At 39.8% G+C, this 23,054-nt stretch overlaps 1 protein-coding gene across 7 annotated transcripts in view; it reads right to left on the bottom strand.

The window, feature by feature from the left end:
- The window catches only part of SORCS1 (sortilin related VPS10 domain containing receptor 1), a 572,111-nt gene that overhangs the window by 160,776 nt on the left and 388,281 nt on the right, over window positions 1-23,054 (bottom strand). For all 7 annotated transcript variants that reach the window (XM_060099829.1, XM_060099837.1, XM_060099849.1 and 4 more), the window contains exon 6: window positions 7,032-7,096. In XM_060099829.1, the coding sequence (XP_059955812.1) occupies window positions 7,032-7,096 (65 nt within the window). The remainder of the gene's footprint in view (window positions 1-7,031; window positions 7,097-23,054) is intronic.

Below are 23,054 nucleotides of genomic sequence, written 5' to 3'. Positions count from 1 at the left end.
TAGTGCAGCCTTGGGGCAGGGCCCTGGTTCCCCCCTCAAGGGACATACATAACAGTATCTTTGAGCTGTTTTGCAGATACTGAAATCCCCACCAGGTGGGAGAAGTTAATGGTATGCTGCCCACAAGCACTTAGACCCCAAACCTGCTGCAACCAGAAGGTTGATGATGCTTCTTCCCGCTTACCTCACCACTGACCAATCAGAAGAATGTCCATGAGCTGATCACACCCTCCTCTTTGAACCATTGCTATAAAACTCCTCACTACCCCCTCCAGGTCGGGACACACAGTTCTGAGGGCATTAGCCTGCTGTGGCCCCTTTTGCCTGGCAAAGCAATAAAACTATTCTTTTCTACTTCACCCAAAACTCTGTCTCCAAGATTTAATTCCGTGTTGGGGTACAGAGGCCAGATTTGGCTTCAGTGGTGGGGAACTATCATAATCTGAAACTGACCAGAAGTGGAAACTTCTAACCTCTTCCCAGGCCCCACCCTAGAAGTGATTAATATATTAACTGATTGAAAAAGAAGGTAAAAGAAGGCTATGAAACATGGGGTCTAATAAGGCCAATTGGTGTACAAGAGCTGGAGTGGCAGGTTTGATATGTTTTACATTTGCATAAAAATGCAAAGAATGCATAACATTCTTCTCTAGAACACTAAAGAGATTTGATAGCTTTTGAAGGGTCATTGAAGAGGAACTACAAATAACCAAGAAAAATAAATACAAATTCTTAACCTCACTCCTAAGTAAATAAATACAAATTAAAACAATAAGCATACGTCGCATTTTTGCTCATCAGACAGGCTATGTTTAAAAAAATTTTCATAACAACCTGGACTATTGAGGGTACATAAACATAGGCATTCTCATATTTAGAGAGTATGCAGTGATGCATCTATTTCAGAGGGAAATGTGACAATGCCTGTAAAAATTGAAAATGTACACATTCTTGGATTTCCCAGGGAAATCCCAGGGATTTCCCATCAGTAATTTTTCTTTGAGCAGTGCTTGCTCCCTAAACACGTTTGAATGCTTATTCACCAAATAAGTAATACATGCGTACATGTATGTATCAACATTCTTTGAAATAGCCAAACATCTATATATCTATTAATGAGATGGTGATTAACAAAATTATAGTTGGCTGTATAATGGGGTTCCTATGTAGTGATTAGCCATGAAGTGGCTAAATTTATATATACTGATATAGAAAGATTTTTAACTTGCTATTGCATTCACCCACACTGAATCTGGCATAACGGTTTTACAATATGAACATTTGTGAGTGTGTATATATGTGTACACACATACATATTTATCTGTATAAGCCTAAACAATTTCTGGAATAATATAGAAGACATATTTTTAAAAAAATACCAACTTTGGGGACTTCCCTGGTGGTCCAGGGGGTAAGACTCCGTGCTCCCAATGCAGTTCCCCTGGTTGGGGAACTAGATCCTGCATGCATGCCACAACTAAGAGTCTGCATGCTGCAAGTAAAGATCCCGCATGCCGCAACTAAGACCCAGCACAGCCTAAATAAATAAATATTTTTTAACGAATAAATAAAATTACTAACTTTGGGGAATGAGAATGAAGGTCAGGAAGTGGATCTACTTTTCCCTTGATACACTGGAATACTACTTATCTTTTTATTGTCATCATTGCTACTTCTGTTGGTATAAAAGTAATTAATGCTTATGGTGTAAACTCAAACCATTTCATTGCTAATATACTGGGCCTGATGAGAACTGAGGTCTCTATCACCTTCCCACAGTATCTCAGCAGTGCTCGCCTTATACAGATATTGATATGCATGCCGTTCAATATGGAAATTCGATTGGAGGGGTGGAAAGTGAAAAGCAGAAATGAGATGTCCAGTTCTTACCCACGACAAGAATTAGTGAGATGGTGGCTATACAAAGTTGTGATTTTCCTTTGATTTTTATCTCAGCTTATAAAATGCTGGTTTGAGTTTCATTTCAGAAAGAGTTTGGAGGCAGTCTTTTTCATAGCTGGTTAAAGGGCCAAGGTTGTTTTTTGCCAATGAAAGAGATTAGTCCTATGGTAAGTTGTTACAAGGTTAGTTACTCAAGTAAATAGACATGGAGACCAGTAATTGTCCCCTGTCCCTGCTGGCACGGATCACTACAAGTACAGAAAAAATTCAGGTCACTGGCCAGGTCTTTCATTTCAGAAGTAAAAGGGAGAAGCAATAAAGCTCAAACTTGGTACTGCAGGTTCTCTTACAAGGTGATGTATATAGATGAGCATAAATATAAAACTATAGACCCATGTGTATTACCATGCAAAGAATTCTGATAAAAGTTATATTCTTTTCCTCCAAATCACATATACATACTGGCATACAATTTCAGGGAGTCATGAGTTTCTCATGCTCATCCATTAGGCCTAAGGGACTCTACACACCCTATGGTTAAAGGCCCTTCTGTAAGAAGACGTGCCCAATAGTGACACACACAGATATTTATTAAGTCAACACACATGAATGTGCCAGGCTCTGAGCTATGTTTTGTACATAGAACCAAGATTAAATAAGATACAGCTTTTCACAAAGATTTCAATCCAAGAGTTGGGTCAACATTTTCTAACTACATAGATTACATACACACACACACACACACACACACACACACCTGTACCTATATTAGGTAAATCAATAGAATGTAGGTTTCCTTTTTACTATTATAATGTACTGGGTAGCACTTTTAAGGTATTAAGTGCATACAATGCATGTGCACATTCACACATACACACACACAAGGTATTTAAACAGCAAAATCTTTGTGTCCTGGATGAGGACCTGTCAATTTGCCCTCGGTTGAACACAGGGGCCGATAACAAATGCCATATCCAATAAACACATTAAAAATATTCCAATAATACTTCCTGTGACTGATTGTACTTGAGTTTGCTCTCTTCAGCTTGCTTCCCAAGGCAGAGAGGTAGTACAAGAAAGAATAACATCCTTGTCATGGTTGTTAACTACAAAACATCCAGATTTCAGAGCACAGTTGGCAAGAAATGTTTACATAGGTCATAGACCTTCGTAGAGCAAAAGCTTTCCAGAGCTCACCTCCCCTCAAATATGGAGACTTCAATTGAAACAGAAATTAATTATAAAATATAATCTAGGAAGATTTGAAATGACACTAAAACTAAACTTTGAATAACAAGCCCACATAAGCATTTGCCATCCACCACGTGGTGATAAGTAAAATAAGCAAGGAGAGATTATTTCTGTCACGTGCCTCAGTGCCTTGTCTACAAAATTCCTAAACCCATTTAAATCAGGAAAAAATTACTTGTTACAAAGTAAAAAAAAAAAATCATATTATTTTGGCATACACCCTACCAGATGTATGACCTAGAATATAAACAGTGAGTTTCATATACTAAACAGTAATGAAAGGATGGAGAAAAAAGAGGGATCCCAATTCCAGAATGGGGAGAGAGATAACATAGAGATATTGGATTTCTTGGAGCAAATGACCAGCATGGAGTCTGATTTTGATAAATACACTCTCAGTTATATTTGCTAATAGCTTGCTACTCTGACCTCTCCATGTTCTTCCTTTCCTTCCTCCTCCTCTGTTTCTTTGACGAAGCCACGTTTACTGACTCTCTTGGAGAGAGACAGACAGACAGACAGACACACAGAGGGAATATGATACTGAGAAAACCTCATTGTTTTTTATATTTAGTCAGGTCAGGAGTTATGCTTAGATCCTTTATTTCAATTGGTAGGGTTTTTTTTTAATGTTTTGTTTTGACAGGGATAACTTTTCAAACTAAATCCCTTTATTGAATTTTCACTCTTGGATAGTTTCTGAAGATGCTGTCTTTGCAGAAAAGTAAAATAAAATAAATAAAATTATAACTGATATATTGCATGCCTTGTGAAAGCTGAGCCTGAGATGACAGTTTGGCATTACCAACCTCCGTGCCTGCAGGGAGCACAGGAATAATGTTGGGTGAGAGAAAACGTGCCGATCAGGGAAAGTGACAGCCTTGTTGTTTTCAGAATATGGGGTAATGTGCATTAAATGCCACAAGCCAGAAAGCAGCATTATCCCCCAAAGCTTGAAAATAAAAGCAACCTGGGATGCTACCAATTCCATCCAGAGCTTTCTAAACAAGGGGTGTAGTCATGGGAAACAGACCCTAAAGCTCTTTCATTAGTCTTTCGTTGTGGGACTTTGTTACTGTGTGTTCCACAGACCAGAGGCACTGGCTTCACCTGAAGACTCTTGGGCCCTTACTGAATCAGAATCCACATTTTAACAAGATCCCTGGATGGGTCGTATGCATGTTCAAGTCTGAGATGCAATGCTCTAAATTTATCAGACAACCTGGTAAGTGAGGTTAGGTAGCCAGCTGGTAACCCTGACAATTGGTCAACTATGTGTTCATTCATTCAATAAATATTTATTAAGCTCCATCTACATGTAGTCACTGTAGAATGTGCTGGAGATGCAGTACTGAGCAAAGGTATACTTGGCTCCTGCACACATAGAACTTAATAGGCTGGTGGAGAGGAAAACTTGTGATCAAATGGAATGTATAATTTCAAACTAAGATGAATACAATAAAGAAAAATAATAGAGTTGGATGAAAGCAAACAAAATAAACTGGTTTAGATTAGGACTTCAAGAAAGACTTCCTTAAGAAATGGATGCTCTCCCTGGATTTGATATAGTTCTATGGTTATTTTGGATGTTATCATTGGGGGAAGCTGGGTGAAGGGTTCAGGGGAACTCCATACTATGATTCTGCAACTTCTTTGTGAGCCTAACATTATTTCAAAAAGTTGAAAAAATTAGAAATGATGCTTGACCTTAATCTGAATGATTTTCAGTAATACTTGGCTCTGAATTGGTCAGGGAAGGGGGAATAAAGAAAGGTATTCCAAGCAGAGGAAACCGCAGGTATTAGAGTCTTGTTATGGAGACATAGAACTTTGTAGTTTCTAAAAATTGAAAGCAAACCCAAAGGCCTGCAGGTGATGATCGAGGAGGGCACAGAGTGAGATGAGGCTGAGGAAATGGGCAGGCGACAGATTATGTTGCAGCTACAAGTAAAGGTGAGAACTGTGTTCTTTATTACTACAGCAATGGGAACTAAAACAAAGCTCTAAACAGATGGCATGGCAACTTTTGACTTAAGACAGCTCTGGCTACTGTGTACTGAGAACTGAACCATGGAATCCAAGATAATATTATCAGCTCTGGTCACCACCAGAGAGAGCCCACTTTATAAAGAGGTGGGAAAGCAGCTCTAAACTGTTGAGATTATTCTGTGTCAGGTACAATCTGGGCACATTACATATCAGAGCTCTGCCTGAGTTTATAAAGGAGAAAGGAGATGGTCAGCTTGGACCCTGATCTATCCCCACACTGATTCTGCCAAAGAATATATTCATTCCCCAAAGGGGGAAAGAAACCTCTGGAGATAAAGATATCTCCCTGTGAGCACATAGTAATGGAGTAGGTGTGGTTTCTGGAGAGTTTGGATGGCTGGGGTGACCAGCTTCTTTGAGCTGTGAGCTGGTAAACCATGGGTATCATCTGCCTTTGCATCAGAAAAGTGGAGGGCAAGTAGACAGGCTTAGTGTCAGTGATGATGAAGTGTGTGAATTGTGAGGGATATTTTTAAAACAGGGAAGGTGTCAAAAATTAGATTATCACCCTCTGGCTCAGTGCTGAACAACTTCGACCAGCCTCTAGGCACTGTGGTAATTGGAGAGTCCGTTCTCTTCCTTTTCTCTGCACTTGAGACCTCTTTCTTTTCACCTGGGTTTTCTCTCCTCATCTATTGTCCTTCTATGCATTTCCCCATATTCTCTTTTTCCTTATTCCCTTTCACCTGTAGTTCCCTACTAGTACCCCCTGAAATGCTTAGCCCTCCTGGAGATCCTCAGGACCAAAGAAGGGGAAGGAAATCTATGTTGTTGTTGTTTAAATATATTACTTAAACTTTCTATGCCTTGGTTTCTTCATCTGTAAAATGGGAACCACCACCTATGAATTGTAGTGAAGATTAATTGTGATAAAGTATAGAAAGCCCTTAGCATAATTCTTGGTACACGGCAAGTGCTTAGTAAATATTAGCTACTATATGAATCATTATTATTAACTTATTTAATTTACAGTGAAGAAATGGAGGCATAAAGAGTTTAAGTAACTTTTTCAAGGTCACACAGTAAGTGAGTGAACTTGTGAGTCATGCAGACATGGGTTTGGATTGTGGAGCATCAGCTTTGATCTCCATCATGTGCTAAAGCCAAAATGTCCATAGGAAACACAGTCCTTCACTGTAGCCAACCTACTAGGGATGTTCAGAACCACCAACTGGCTTTTGCCTCCTGCCGCTTACGATAGGGGACAGACAGGATGATGCTCTTCTACAAGCCCTTTCCAAGTGTTTTGTCAATCTCCCACTAGACAGTGAGGCATTGCCTGGATGATATCTGATAAAATAAGGAAACTGGCAAAACAAATCAAAACAAAAGAGCAGCAATAATGCAATAATAACAAGTGTTTACTTAAAAAGTAAGAAATTTTGGGGCTTCCCTGGTGGCACAGTGGTTGAGAGTTCGCCTGCCGATGCAGGGGACACAGGTTCATGCCCTGGTCCAGGAAGATCCCACATGACGTGGAGCGGCTGGGCCCGTGAGCCATGGCCGCTGACCCTGCGCGGCTGGAGCTTGTGCTCCGCAACGGGAGAGGCCACAACAGAGAGAGGCCCGCGTACCGCAAAAAAAAAAGAAAAAAAAATGGGGGGGAATTTTCTCATCACCTGCAAAGAAAACCCCTTGATTGGATGAGAGTTGTAGAGAACTATTAAGACAACTCTAGGTAACTAAGGACAAAAAAAAAAAAGTCCTCAGGTCCAAACGACTTAGATTATTGATTATTGCCACTGTGATTTCCCTTAACACAGATGCGATTCATGGCAGATCGATAAAATTAATTACTATTAACGTCATGGAAAAGTTGTTTTACTTACGACCATCCACAGTTCTGGCCTCGAGATGCACAAGATCTGGTTCCTTGTTCGACCCCATCACAGACCTAAATGATGGAGAAACATCAACATTAATGAATTCCCATGTGCCTCAGAGAAACTCAGCTGAGCCCACAAACTACTAATGTTCATGGGATTCTAAAGCCACAATCCTTAGGATACATCTACTGTATTTATTGATATAGCGTGACAGTACAATTTTCACTTCAAATAAAACCTATAAAAAATCCTTTATTTGATGATGGCCAGGCTTGACTCTGGCAAGGATACTGTGTGTTATTAACTCCAAATTGCAAATGAGTCCCATGCATGTCATATGTAACAGTCTCACTGACAGTATATTAAACTTTCAAGAGTTGTCAGGCAGATGCCAGGCAGGCTGCTTTACCTGGGTGACTTAAACAGTGATTTACACAGCAAACTGATCTAATCAATGTTTTCATTTGAAATTTGCAGAACTACCTACTACTATCCTATGAACAGACTACATGACCTAAACAATGTAGTGGCCAGAACAGCCTAGAGTGACCATTCTCTGTATTGTTGAACCTGTGTGAGTGGGAAATACAGATGCACTCATATTATGATATGTGCCAGAAATCACAAGTGTAAGTAAAATACAAGTCTATTTAAAATGCCTTGGAGAGGACCCTCAAGATGACGGAGGAGTAAGATGTGGAGATGACCTTCCTCCCCACAAATACATCAGAAATACATCTACCTGTGGAACAACTCCTACAGAACACCTACTGAATGCTGGCAGAAGACCTTAGACTTCCCCAAAGGCAAGAAACTCCCCACATACCTGGGTAAGGTAAAAGAAAAAAAGAAAAAACAGAGACAAAGAACAGGGATGGGACCTGCACCAGTGGGAGGGAGCTGTGGAGGAAAGGTTTCCACACACTGGGAAGCCCCTTTGTGGGCGGAGACTGCGGGGGGCAGAGGGGGGAAGCTTTGGAGCCACGGAGGAGAGCACAGCAACAGGGGTGCAGAGGGCAAAGTGGAGAGATTCCCGCACAGAGGATCGGTGCCGACCACCACTCACCAGCCCGAGAGGTTTGTCTGCTCACCCGCCGCGGCGGGCAGGGGCTGGAAGCTGAGGCTTGGGTTTCGGAGGTCAGATCCCAGGGAGAGGACTTGGGATGACTGCGTGAACACAGCCTGAAGGGGGCTAGTGTGCCACAGCTAGCCGGGAGGGAGTTGGGGAAAAACTCTGGACCTGCCTGAGACGCAACAGACCATTGTTTCGGGGTGCACGAGGAGAGGGGAATCCTTCCCTGTCTGCCCACAGAAGGCAGAGCACTGCCTAAACGAGCTCCAGAGACAGACGGGAGTGAGCAGCGGCTAACAGCATGGACCCCAGAGACGGGCAGCAGACGCTAAGGCTGCTGCTGCCGCCACCAAGAATCCTGTGTGCGAGCACAGGACGCTATCCACACCTCCCCTCCCTGGAGGCTGTGCAGCCCGCTACTGCCAGGGTCCCGGGATCCAGGGACAACTTCCCCAGGAGAACATATGGCATGCCTAAGGCTGTTGCAATGTCACGCTGGCCTCTGACACCGCAGGCTTGCCCCGCATCCATACCCCTCCCTCCCACTGGCCTGAGTGAGCCAGAGCCCCATAATCAGCTGCTCCTTTAACCCCCTCCTGTCTGGATAAAGACCAGACGCCAGAGGGCAACCTACATGCAGAGCAATGCCAAGTCCAAAGCTGAACCCCAGGAGCTGTGCAAACAAAGAAGAGAAAGGGAACTTTCTCCGAGCAGCCTCAGAAGCAGCGGATTAAATCTCCACAATCAACTTGGTGTACCCTGCATCTGTGGAATGCCTGAATAGACAGCATCATCCCAAATAGACAGCATCACACCCACTGGGGGAAGACACCAAAAACAAAGGGAACTATGAACCTGCAGCCTGCAAAAAGTAGACCCCAAACACAGTAAGTTCAGCAAAATGAGAAGACAGAGAAATATGCAGCAGATGAAGGAGCAATGAAAAAACCCACCAGACCAAACAAATGAAGAGGAAGTAGGCAGTCTACCTGAAAAATAATTCAGAGTAATGATAGTAAAGATGATCCAAAATCTTGGAAATAGAATGAAGAAAATACAAGGAATGTTTAACAAGGACCTAGAAGAACTACAGAGCAAGCAAACAATGATGAACAACACAATAAATGAAATTAAAAATTGTCTAGAAGGAATCAAGAGCAAAATAACTGAGGCAGAAGAACGGATAAGTGTCCTGGAAGATAAAATAGTAGAAATTACTGTCGCAGAGTGGAATAAAGAAAAAGAATGAAAAGAATTGAGGACAGTCTCAGAGACCTCTGGGACAACATTAAACGCACCAACATTCGAATTATAGGGGTCCCAGAAGAAGAAGAGACAAAGAAAGGGACTGAGAAAATAGTTGAAGAGATTATAGTTGAAAACTTCTCTAATATGGGAAAGGAAATAGTCGGTCAAGTCCAGGAAGTTCAGAGAGTCCCATACAGGATAAATCCAAGGAGAAATACAACAAGACACATATTAATCAAATTATAAAAAATTAAATACAAAGAAAAAATATTAAAAGCAACAAGGGAAAGTAACAAAAAACATACAAGGGAACTCCCATAATGTTAACAGATGATTTCTCAGCAGAAACTCTACAAGCCACAAGGCAGTGGCATGACATATTTAAAGTGATGAAAAGGAAGAACCTACAACCAACATTACTCTACCAGGCAAGGATCTCATTCAGATATGATGGAGAAATCAAAAGCTTTATAGACAAGCAAAAGCTAAGAGAATTAAGCACCACCAAACTAGCTCTACAACAAATACTAAAGGAACTTCTCTAAATGGGAAACACAAGAGAAGAAAAGAACCTACAAAAACAAATCCAAAACAATTTAAAAAATGGTAATAGGAACATAAATATCAATAATTACCTTAAATGTGAAAGGATTAAATCCTCCAACCAAAAGACAGAAGCTCGCTGGATGGATACAAAAATAATATCTGAATATATGCTGTCTACAAGAGACCCACTTCAGAACTAGGGACGTATATAGACTGAAAGTGAGGGAATAGAAAAAGGTAGTCCATGCCAATGGAAATCAAAAGAAAGCTGGAGTAGAAATACTCATATCAGACAAAATAGACTTTGAAATAAAGACTATTACAAGAGACAAAGAAGGACACTACATAATGATCAAGGAATCAACCAAGAAGATATAACAATTGTAAATATTTATGCACCCAACATAGGAGCACCTCAATACAAAAGGCAAATGCTAACAGCCATAAAAGGGCAAATGCTAACAGCCAAATGCTAACAACAGAATACACTTTCTTCTCAAGTGTTCATGGAACATTCTCCAAGATAGACCATATCTTGGGTCACAAATCAAGCCTTAGTAAAGTTAAGAAAATTGAAATCATATCAAGTATCTTTTCTGAACAAAATGCTGTGAGACTAGATATCAATTACAGGAAAAAAATCTGTAAAAAATACAAACACATGGAGGCTAAACAATATGCTACCATATAACCAAGAGATCACTGAAGAAATCAAAGAGGAAATTAAAAAATACCTAGAAAAGAATGACAATGAAAACATGACGACCCAAAACGTATGGAATACAGCAAAAGCAGTTCTAAGAGGGAAGTTTATAGCAATACAATCCTACCTCAAGAAACAAGAAACATCTCAAACAAACAACCTAACTTACACCTAAAGCAATTAGAGAAAGAAGAACAAAAAAAATCCCAAAGTTAGCAGAAGGAAAGAAATCATAAAGATCAGATCAGAAATAAATGAAAAAGAAATGAAAGATATAATAGCAGAGATCAATAAAACTAAAAGCTGGTTCTTTGAGAAGATAAACAAGATTGATAAACCATTAGCCACACTCATCAAGAAAAAAGGGAAAAGAGTCAAATCAACAGAATTAGAAGTGAAAAAGGAGAAGTAACCACTGACACTGCAGAAAAACAAAGGATCATAAGAGATTACTACAAGCAACTATATGCCAATAAAATGGACAACCTGGAAGAAATGGTCAAATTCTTAGAAAAGAACAACCTTCTGAGACTGAACCAGGAAGAAACAGAAAATATAAACAGACCAGTCACAAGCACTGAAATTGAAACTGTGATTAAAAATCTTCCAAGAAACAAAAGGCCAGGACCAGATGGCTTCTCAGGTGAATTCTATCAAACTTTTAGAGAGAACTAACACCTATCCTTCTCAGACTCTTCCAAAATATAGCAGAGGGAGGAACACTCCCAACTCATTCTACGAGGCCACCATCACCCTGATGCCAAAACCAGACAAAGATGTCACAAGAAAAGAAAACTACAGGCCAAAATCACTGATGAACATAGATGCAAAAATCCTCAGCAAAATACTAGCAAACAGACTCCAGCAGCACATTAAAAGGATCATACACCATGATCAAGTGGGGTTTATCCCAGGAATGTAAGGATTCTTCACTATATGTAAATCAATCAATGTGATACACCATATTAAAAAATTGAAGTACAAAAGCCATATGAAAATCTCAATAGATGCAGAAAAAGCTTTCAACAAATTTCAACACCCATTTATGATAAAAACTCTCCAGAAAGTAGGCATAGAGGGAACTTACCTCAACATAATAAAGGCCATATATGATAAACCCACAGCCAACATCGTTCTCCATGGTGAAAAACTGAAACCATTTCCACTAAGATCAGGAACAAGACAAGGTTGCCCACTCTCACCACTATTATTCAACATATTTTGGAAATTTTAGCCACAGCAATCAGAGAAGAATATCAAATAAAAAGGAATCCAACTTGGAAAAGAAGAAGTAAAGCTGTCACTGTTTTCACCTGACATATTACACTTAGAAAATCCAAAAGATTCTACCAAAAAACTACTAGAGCTAATCAATGAGTTTGGTAAAATAGCAGGATACAAAATTAATGCACAGAAATCTCTTGCATTCCTATACACTAATGATGAAAAGTCTGAAGGAAAAATTAAGGAAACACTCCCATTTACCACTGCAACAAAAACAATAAAATACCTAAGAATAAACCTACCTAAGGAGACAAAAGACCTGTATGCAGAAAACTATAAGACACTGATGAAAGAAATTAAAGATGATACAAACAGATGGAGAGATATACCATGTTCTTGGATTGCAAGAATCCACATTGTGAAAATGACCATGCTACCTAAAGCAATCTACAGATTCAATGCAATCCCTATCAAACTACCAATGGCATTTTTCAAACAACTAGAAAAAAAAATTTCACAGTTTGTATGTAAACACAAAAGACCCCAAATAGCCAAAGCAATCTTGAGAAAGAAAAATGGAGCTGGAGGAACCAGGCTCCCTGACTTCAGACTATACTACAAGACTACAGCAATCAAGACAGTATGATAGTGGCACAAAAACAGAAATAAAGATCAATGGAACAGGACAGAAAGTCCAGAGATAAACCCACACACATATGGTCACCTTTTCTTTGAGAAAGGAGATAATAATATGCAATGGAGAAAAGACAGCCTCTTCAATAAGTGGTGCTGGGAAAATTGGACAGGCAGCTACATACAAAAGAATGAAATTAGAACACTCCCTAACACCATACACAAAAATCAACCCAAAATGGATTAAAGACCTAAATGTAAGGCCAGACACTATCAAACTCTTAGAGGAAAACATAGGCAGAACACTCTATGACATAAATCACAACAAGATCCTTTTTGATCCACCTCCTAGAGAAATGGAAATAAAAACAAAAATAAACAAATGGGACCTAATGAAACTTAAAAGCTTTTGCACAGCAAAGGAAACCATAAACAGATGAAAAGACAACCCTCAGAATGGGAGAAAATATTTGCTAAAAAGCAACTGACACAGGATTAATCTCCAAAATATACAAGCATCTCATGCAGCTCCATATCAAAAAAACAAACAACCCAATCCAAAAATGGGCAGAAGACCTGAATAGACATTTCTCCAAAAAAGATATACAGACTGCCAACAAACACATGAAAGGATGCTCAACATCACTAATCATTAGAGAAATGCAAATCAAAACTACAACGAGGCATCACATCACACCAGGGAGAATGGTCATCATCAAAAAATCTATAAACAATAAATGCTGGAGAGGGTATGGAGAAAAGGGAACTCTCTTGCACTGTTGATGAGAATGTAAATTGATACAGCCACTATAGAGATCAGTATGGAGGTTCCTTAAAAAACTAAAAATAGAATTACCATACAACCCAGCTACCCCACTACTGGGCATATACCCTGAGAAAATCATAATTCAAAAAGAGTCATGTACCACAATGTTCATTGCAGCTCTATTTACAATAGCCAGGACATGGAAGCAACCTAAACGTCTATCAACAGATGAATGGATAAAGAAGATGTGACACATATATACAATGGAATAGTACTCAGCCATAAAAAGAAATGAAATTGAGCTATTTGTAATGAGGTGGATGGACCTAGAATCTGTCATACAGAGTGAAGTAAGTCAGAAAGAGAAAGACAAATACCATATGCTAACACATATGTATGGAATCTAAAAAAAATATGGTTCTCATGAACCTAGGGGCAGGACAGGAATAAAGAGGCAGATGTAGAGAATGGACTTGAGGGCACGGGGAGGGGGAAGGGTAAGCTGGGACAAAGTGAGAGAGTGGCATGGACATATATACACTACCAAACGTAAAACAGATAGCTAGTGGGAAGCAGCCTCATAGCACAGGGAGATCAGCTAAGTGCTTTGTGACCACCTAGAGGGGTGAGATAGGGAGGGTGGGAAGGAGATGCAAGAGGGAGGGGATATAGGGATATAAGTATATGTATAGCTGATTCACTTTCTTATACAGCAGAAAGTAACACAACAATGTAAAGCAATTATACTCCAATAAATATGTTTTAAAAAATAATAAAATAAAATCAGATGCCTTGGAGGCACACATTATTTAGTCTTATCTTGCAGTGAGCCATATTAAATCAAAAATAAGTATTCTGTTATATAAGCAATATGGGTCATCATACTTTAAGACTTTCATTCAGCAAGATTAATTAAACTTGGGACTATCTATAATTTTTTTCATCAGGATTTGCAGACATCCATTTAATCTGTTCCATTTCCATGTGTAAAATAGTAACATGCCTTAAAACTGGTCTTCCTCTGCCTCCCCAGAGCCCCTCAGCCCCACCATCAAATCCATATGAGAAAATGAAGATGTTAAAAACGCTCATTACATTCAGGACTCAGTGTGGTAGCCAAGACCCATTTCACTTTCTCTGTCCCATGTCCTAGCACACAGGAAGGTGTGCCAGTCCTCAAAGTGCCTCATTCCTTTCCTCTGCCCTCTGTGAGCCTCTGTATGTTTTTCTCTCCAGCTTGAAAGGCCCTTCTCCAGTTTCACCACGTCTTCTTTGACTCATTATGAGACACATCTGAAAGGTCACTTCCTCCATTAACTATTTCCCAGTTACACCAGGAAAACTGCTCTCTACCTAAGTATTTCTTTTTTTAATACAAATTTTGTAAGAGTTTGCTACAAATAATTATTTTATGTCTTTCCCTATATAAAGCAGCATCCCACCACCCTGCACACACGCACACCAAACCGAGAGCCCCTGGAGCAGCTTTGTTTTAAACACTTTATATTCACGTGTATATACGAATAAAATAATGCCTGAGCTGTAACAGATAGTCAAATGTTGAAAGAAAGAAGGGAGGAAGGGAAGGAGGGAGGAAGGAAGGAGGGGAGGGGGAGAAAGGGAGGGAGAGTGTTTAATGGTCTGTGAGCTCTTTGAAATAAGTAAATGAATCATAGTCCTAAGGGCATTCCCAGAACTCTTCTTATTTGAACTCATTTCCCAACTCAGGGTCTGAAGCCTAGCTAGCTTAGTCTTTCTTTATCTTAAAAGTCTCCTTAAGGCCCTACTATCACTGTCAGTAACTTTTCTTTGATTGATACATGGCCTGAAATTCAGAGCCTATGTTTGAAACATTGAACTCTGCTTTCTTCTTCTCCTAGGAAGCAGAAATGTCCTAACAAGGGTTTTATAATTTTCCCCAAAGAGACAGGGAACGTGCACTTGGACATTTCTCCCAGTTAGAATCTGTACAGAGGTGGATGGTGATACTTTCACCATCATTTCAGTCACGTACTCGAGTGACTGCTTGTTCAGACAGAGATGGTAGCTCTGCACTTCCCATAGTGAAGCATTGATTGCATCCATAGGTGACCTCTACTGCAAGGCCAAAGTCATGAACAATAAAAAAAAAAAAAAAGACAAGCTCTCCTTCTGACAGCCCTCAAACTAGAAAGCTCAGCAGGTAACTGGTTTTTGTAAATTATTATTGGGTTGTAACATGTTCTTCACCTCCCACCTTACCTGATGCAAGTTTCTTCCTTGAAACGACCAGTACCTATGACGCTGGCATCCCAGAAACACAGGGTTGCAACTATCACACAAACCTAAGCTGCTTGGCTTGTGCTTAGGGTCAACGTGAGGCAAAATGATTCTCCTGCATCCAGTTGCATCTTTCCATGTGCATATGATGACAAATCAATAATAGCAGTACTCTCTTAAGATCTTTTATTATCTCTAAAGGCAGGAGCTGTTGTTTCAAGTGACATGTCCCTCTTATCAACTAATGTAAACAGACAGGGACAAAACAGAATCCTTTGTCTTTCCAAAGTCTACTGTGGCAACTCCCTTACCCTACCTAAAATTTTTTCCATGTCTAGTAAAACAACTGCAACAACAAAATAAAACTTTAAAATCAGGCCACGGTGTTTCCAACAATTTTTATTTGTAGATGTGCTCGCCCTTTTTCCTGAAGGCCTAAGGGTGCCTCTAGATCTGCAGTCATACATTATAAAGAATTACTGCTGCTTTTACTTTGTGGCACTGGTGAGTTCTCAAGAGGTGAAGCCAAACAATGTTAAATGTTCACAGATGTGCTGGTTTTAATGGTGCTGTCATTGATCAGACACCTTGTGGAAACACACCACTGCAGATGACCTGCAACATATCATTTTCTAGCCCATTTATGCATTTTAGTTGGGACTGTAGAGTTTAACGGTTTTCTGCATGTTTTTAAGACCAATTGTTGTGATTAATAATGATGATGATGATGATGATGATGAGTAGTTGCCAGAGGCTTGTGGGGTGGGGAAGGAGAAATGTGGAGAGAATGGTAAGAGTGCACAAACTTTCAGTTATAAGATGAATAAGGTCTGAGGATCTAATGTATAACATGGTGACTATCATTGAAAATGCTGTATCATATAATTGCAGTTTGCTGAGACAGTAGAACTTAAGTGTTCTTACACACACACAAAAAGGTAAATATGTGAGGTAATGAATGTGCTAACTCGATTATGGAAATCCTTTCACAATGTATATGTATATCAAATCATCACGCTGTACACGAAGTAGATCACACTCCTATGTGTCAGGTATGCTTCAATAAAGCTAAAAAATAAGAAATCAAAGAAAACCAGCATAAACATAACATTTAATCCAAAATATTCTCTTGACGATCTCATTTTTGGAGGGAGATCTCAAGAATGGCTTCAAGAATCTCTAACCAATCATATAGGTAACTCTGACTTCAGGTATTAAGCACAAAGGTTTGGGCGCCTTTGCTTTATGCTTCTAGACTGCCCTGTACACATCCCTATCATGGTTCATAATGATTTGCTGGATCTCTTTGCATAAATGCTTCTCTTACCTCACTGAGCTCCCAAAAGGCAGGTGCTCTGTTTTTTGTCACTGTGTTCTCTGTGTTTACCAGAGCATAGGGAAGAATGTTTCCTCAATAGACATACAGACATGTTTACACTGGTCAATATTTACTATAATATCTGATATATTGGGTTGTTCAAGTCTGGGACTCAGAAAGAATCTCTCTGTAAAAATGAGATGAAAAATTTTGGTTCAGGGTCCTTTAATTATATAAAAAGACAATAGGTGGCTGTATCTTGTATGTCTTTATATCGCCTTTATGTCTAATTGGGAAAATGAATTCCCTTCTTGAGCTGAATTTCATGGAAGGGAAGGAACACCATGCTTTGCACATGCTGGTACCTCTGCCTGGAATAACTTCTTACCCTTCTTCTGCCTTCTTAACTCTTATGGTCTGTGGTTCAGCTGCAGATGAGTGAAGTTGAAAACAATCTCCCCAGTGGGGTGCCACTTAAGCTAAGTTGGTTATCCCTTCTCAGACGTCCAGAACTGTGCACATATTTTGCATAGCACAAATTAGGCCATATTTCAGGTGGTGGCTCCTTTGTCTGTCCTTCTTATTGACAGACAAGCTCAAACCTTTCTGTTTTTCTGTGTCAGGTACCATGCATGCTATATATAGATATTCAATCAATGTTTACTGAAAGCTTTTGGATAAAGGAGAAGTACACAACCAGCCATATCAGCATTCATCAGTTTATCTGTGTGTGTGACACTTGGTCAGTGACTTAACAATCTCTGTGCTTTTATTTTATTTTTTAATGATAAAATGAGACTGAAATAAGTTCTCCTAGAATATACATCTTAAAGTACCAAGCAGATTCCTGACACACAGCAAGGGTGTGTAGATAGATGGGGAATATTAATCCTGATGTGAAAATTAATCCTCATATGAAAATTAAAATTTGTGTTGGTAATAAAAGCTTCTTGGGATATCAGGGGTACCCCGTTAGCAAAAATGATTTATCATCGTAAATCAACAGACAAAATAAAAGGGTCAGTAGCCCAGAGATCAACTATATGAATAAATAAAATCATTTATTTATTTAGTGAAACACTCTAATGCTCTATTACATAGTAAGAACAAGGGCTACAGATTCCCTGGCTTTACAAGCTTTAGAGCTATGGGAGAGACAGTAATCCAATGAAACAAGAGTTCTAATATTCAAGTTGGTATTTGAAGACATAGGAGAAATGTCCGGAGGAGCATGAATGTCCTGTAAGTCTTTACAGTAAATAGATTGAATCTTCAAGGATATGAAATGATATGATCAATGGATAGAGGGAATGGAAGAACATTCTCCTTAGAGATAAATATCAAGTAAAAAGGTCCCAGGTCAGAGAGAGGTTGATCCATAGACGTGTCTACGAGTTAAGTCAACATGGTGGATCTAATGTTTTCACAGTAGAGCAGCAGCAGATAAAATGAAAATTTAGGCCCTGCGTATATCATGCTAAGGTGTTGTATTTGATCCTAAAAGCCCCATGATGCCACTGAAGAAAGTTATGCACATAAGTTTACAAATGGTTGAAAAGAAGAACTTGTGCCCCTATCTATCTATGTGTACGTCTCCCTTCCCAAGGAAAGCATAAGGTGAAGGCCCTCTAGGACATACTAGACTCAGCTCTGTTGATACAAACAAGACAAAGTCAGCCTCGTGCATCTCCGTTTCCAGCATCTTGAGTTGGTGCTCACATTTAGGAGCTGTTTGGGAATAAAATCTAAGGATTATCATAGTCAAGAATGCAAATAAAACACTCCCTCTGATATAGCGCGCCATGAAGTGAGGAGTGCAACATCAGCCTTCTGAAGTACAATCAGCCACATGCAGCCTTTGTAGACACTTTCCACAGAGAAACTCAAAAATGTCACTAGTTTATCATTCTCCTGGCATTTTGTCTGAGTTTATACCAACTTAATATACTGCTCAATAAATGCTGAGGAGCCACAAAATGCCCTGATATAGATAAGCGCAGAGCAAGTATTAAAAAGTAAACACCGTGACGACAGGAGAGCATCTATTTATTCAGATTTAGATTTGCAGCTAATGGCCAAGGGAGGAATGCGGAGAGATGTGCACAGGAGCAGAGGCTGGGGAGTTGGAGACACCTGCACTCCTCCTTTTTTGTTTTAGATGGAGCATTCATGTTCCTGCAGGCTCTTCGTAAATAAAGCCCATAGAAGCGAGTGGTTCTGTCTGCTACAGAGAGAAGCAGCAAAGTGCCAGCCTGTATTAGTGGCTGGATACCCTGATTTCCTCTTCTGTAGTCAAGGGTTTCCTCTTCACCTAATGCTACAGTTAGGCTCTCAAGACAAACATCGTCAGGAAGGTCCTGGCTGATGCTGCAACTTTTACTCCTGAACAAAGCAGCTTAGCCTGAGGTCTCATCTCCTGCCCAGGTGGGGAAAATGAGCTAGAAAAAAATAAATAAAAAGCAGCCTAGGGCCTCCCTGGTGGCGCAATGGTTGAGAGTCCGCCTGCCGATGCAGGGGATACGGGTTCGTGCCCCGGTCTGGGAGGATCCCATATGCCGCGGAGCGGCTGGGCCCGTGAGCCATGGCCGCTGGGCCTGCGCATCCGGAGCCTGTGCTCCGCAACGGGAGAGGCCACAACAGTGAGAGGCCCACATACCGCAAAAAGAAAAAAAAAAAAAAAAAAGCAGCCTAAAGGTGGCATTTTAACCTCCCCTGTAAGCTTAAGAAACATGCTTGCTTGCCTTCTTCTTTCCCAGAAATAAAGGAAGCTACTACAAATAACAAATAGACAGAAAAATAAAAACGATGCTTAGTTTTTTTTATGCATAATGGTTACAGAGAATCCGCATGGCCAACATCCTTAAGCTCCTTACATTCTGCATTTTGTCATTTTTACTCCCCAAACCAGAAGCCTGACTGTTAAGTTATGACATTTACAACAAAAGGCAGAGCAGAGAGAGAGAGACAGACAGAAAGACAGACAGAGAAAGTGTGTGTAGGAGAGCAAAGCAAGGAACGGGGTGTCTGACCTAGAGTGAAGGAATACATAAAGCTCAGGATGGTTGTGGGAGGTGAGATTTGTTGCATGACGTGCTGGGTAGAAATAAAATTGAAAGTTGATAGAGAAATGAAAGTGCTTAGAAGTAAGCAGCACGTCTCTCCAGTTATCAACCATTCTTCTAAATCGGTCGAGGCAAACCATTCTTCCACAGTGCTTCCCTATCCTTTCCCATTTTCCCTTGTTCTAATGTAATGATTTTGCTTCTTATACCACTGGTTGCATTTCCTGTTTCCCTCTTATTTCACCACTTTTATAGCCCCTCCCCATCTTTGTCTTTGTTGTTTCCTGAATACAGATGAGAAGATCTAGAGAGACACCAGGGAATCTGACCAGATGACGAGCCTGATCCCCAGACAGAAACAACAGTGCCAATGAGATATAGAGAAATATACTTTAAGTGATCAAAGAGTGTGGGATTGAGGTAAAAGAGGAGCTCACAATATTTTTTTAAGGAGGTTTCTTGTTATCTTTTAAAACTGTAGTGGTATCATACCCTATGTATTTTTAGCAACTTGTTAATTTTACTCAATAATATATCTTGGAGACTGTTCCATGCCAGAACATAACATTAATGAGAGAGATCTCTAACTGCTTTATCGCAATCTATTAAATGAAAATACCCAATTTATCTAACTATTGTCTATTGATTAACCCAAAGCAAAAATGTATATAAAAGGAAAAAAAATGCTACTGGAAATGCACATTCAAAATTCATAATGGTAGTCACCTCTGGGAGGTTTTAGAATGGTGGGGTAATAGTCAATGGGATCATTATACTTATCAGTAATCTTTTAATACAAAGAGGAGTTCTTCATCCCAGGTCAGACTTTAAAATGTTCCTTTAAGAAGGACTTTATTAGGCAGAGAGGTCTTGCCCTGAATTAGCAGGTGGCACATTAATGGCACCTTAATGCCTAACAGGGATTATCTGACCATAGGCTCATCACCAAAGAACAGAGATTCCTGAGGTGAAGAAGAAATAACAAAACATAATCCAGAAATGGGCTTATTCACTGTCTTTTCTGGTCACCTCACTGGCTGAGCAATTAAATAGTGCTATAAATAAATAAATTGTCAAATGGAGCAATTATTCCTTCAGAAGAATTCCAATGAATACATATATGAGATTATCAATATGGAAAATTTCCATTAGAATACCACAGTCATAATTGTTGTAGGCAAGATTGAAGAGTCCTAAGATTAGTGAGCAAAACACATAGCCTCAAAATATCTCTCTCAACATATTTAATGATCATGGTGATTTTGACATATATTCACACAGTTTTTAATACTCCTTCTACCAGGAGTTGGAGCTTGATTCTCCTTCCCTGGCATGGGAACTGGACTCAGGGACTTGCTTCCAACAAATAGAGGTTGGAGCAGGGAAAACAGTACCTCTGCAATGGAGAAACCTGGCAGATACCACCTCAATCAAGTGATCAAGGTTACCATCATCAGTAGTAGGACATATTGATATCTTGCACTCTTTGATGCGATGTCATGATAAGGGCACACCATTTCTGTGATTTTCTTCCCAACCATATATAACACTGTAATCATGAAAAAATATCAGACTAACCCAATCTGAGGAACATTCTACAAAACATCTGACTAGCATGCCTCAAAACTGTCCAGAGGGACTTCCCTGGTGGCACAGTGGTGGAGAATCTGCCTGCTAATGCAGGGGAGACGGGTTCGAGCCCTGGTCTGGGAGGATCCCACATGCCACGGAGCAACTAGGCCCGTGAGCCACAGCTACTGAGCCTGCACCTCTGGAGCCTGTGCTCTGCAACAAGAGAGGCCGCGATAGTGAGAGGCCTGTGCACCCCGATGAAGAATGGCCCCTGCTTGCCACAACTAGAGAAAGCCCTCACACAGAAACAAAGACCCAACACAGCAAAAATAAATAAATTAATTATCTTCTAAAAATAAATAAATAAAATAAATACTCGTCTCTAAGTATCATTTATTAAAAAACAAACAAACAAAAAAAAACTGTCCAGGTCATCAAAGACAAGGAAAGTGGGAGATTTGAGGAGACAAAAAAAGACATGACAAATAAATGCAATGTAGGATTCTTATTTGGATCCTAGATGGGGGAAAAAAAAATAAAGACATTAGTAGAAAACCTGGAGAGATCCAAATAAAGTCTCCAGTTTAATTGATAGTATTAAATCAATGTTAATTTCCCAGTTATGAATATCACACCATGGTTATATAAGATGTTAGCATGAGGTAAGTTTATGGGAACTCTCTTATTCTTTGAAATTCTTCTGCAATTCTAAAATTATTTCAAAATAAAAAATTAAGGAGAGAAAACTACCCACATCTCATAAGGATAGACTCTATTATAGCAAAGCTACTATAAACAGGAAGACAATCTGTTGTAACTAAATCATTGTTACCACGAGGAGTGGATTGGTCCTGTTGTCATTTCATCCTGTAAAGCAGGTAAAATACTGTTTCATTTCCACTGTCAAGAGTGTATGATTCATAGATTTCAACAATCACAAAAGATGAAGTTGTTTGATTTTTTAAAGAAATGTTAAGATCAGAGACATGGCTCTTATTACTGGGATGTTTTTACTCTCCATTTGTTTAGAAATAGAAAACAGTGTGGAGAGCCAGAGTCTATTTATTCTAGGGCTGCCCTGGTTACCATGGGAAAAGCCTGATTTCAGCTGACAACGTAAATATGTTGGACCCAGGAGCTGTTGAAATTCGAGGTCAGATGTGAGGTTTGGCTGTACGCTATGGCTGTTTCAGATTCCTCTCAAGCATCTCGTTTTCCTTGGCTACTGAATTACTCAGGAAGGCTAATTGCTCATAGGAGACACATGGAAGAGCTAGTTTGTTCTCTGGGTTGGGGTTGGTGATGCAGAAGCTATCCCAGGCACATAAATATTCTAACAAGTTTCATCTTGTCACAACAGAGTCATAAAGTTGCTCTGCTCAGCACATGATAATGGCTTTGTAATTCAATTACTGGTGGCATTTGTCTTCTGGGATTTATCTGCCTTAAACTTCAACACTCATGTAAAACCCTTTACCATAAATCTCACAAATGTTGCAGCAAGTTCCATTCCCCCCATGCCACCCCAGGGCCCATCTTGCCATGCCTGTGAAAACCTTGACAGCTTTCTCTAAATTATGGAATTGCTCTGTTTTAGAGGTGTTGATGTTTTAAGTGCCAGAG

The sequence above is a fragment of the Mesoplodon densirostris genome, chromosome 1 (assembly GCF_025265405.1).
Source record: "Mesoplodon densirostris isolate mMesDen1 chromosome 1, mMesDen1 primary haplotype, whole genome shotgun sequence".
NCBI lineage: Eukaryota > Metazoa > Chordata > Mammalia > Artiodactyla > Ziphiidae > Mesoplodon > Mesoplodon densirostris.
The sequence above is the reverse complement of the archived record's forward strand: the minus strand, read 5'-3'. Positions and strand labels throughout refer to the sequence as shown.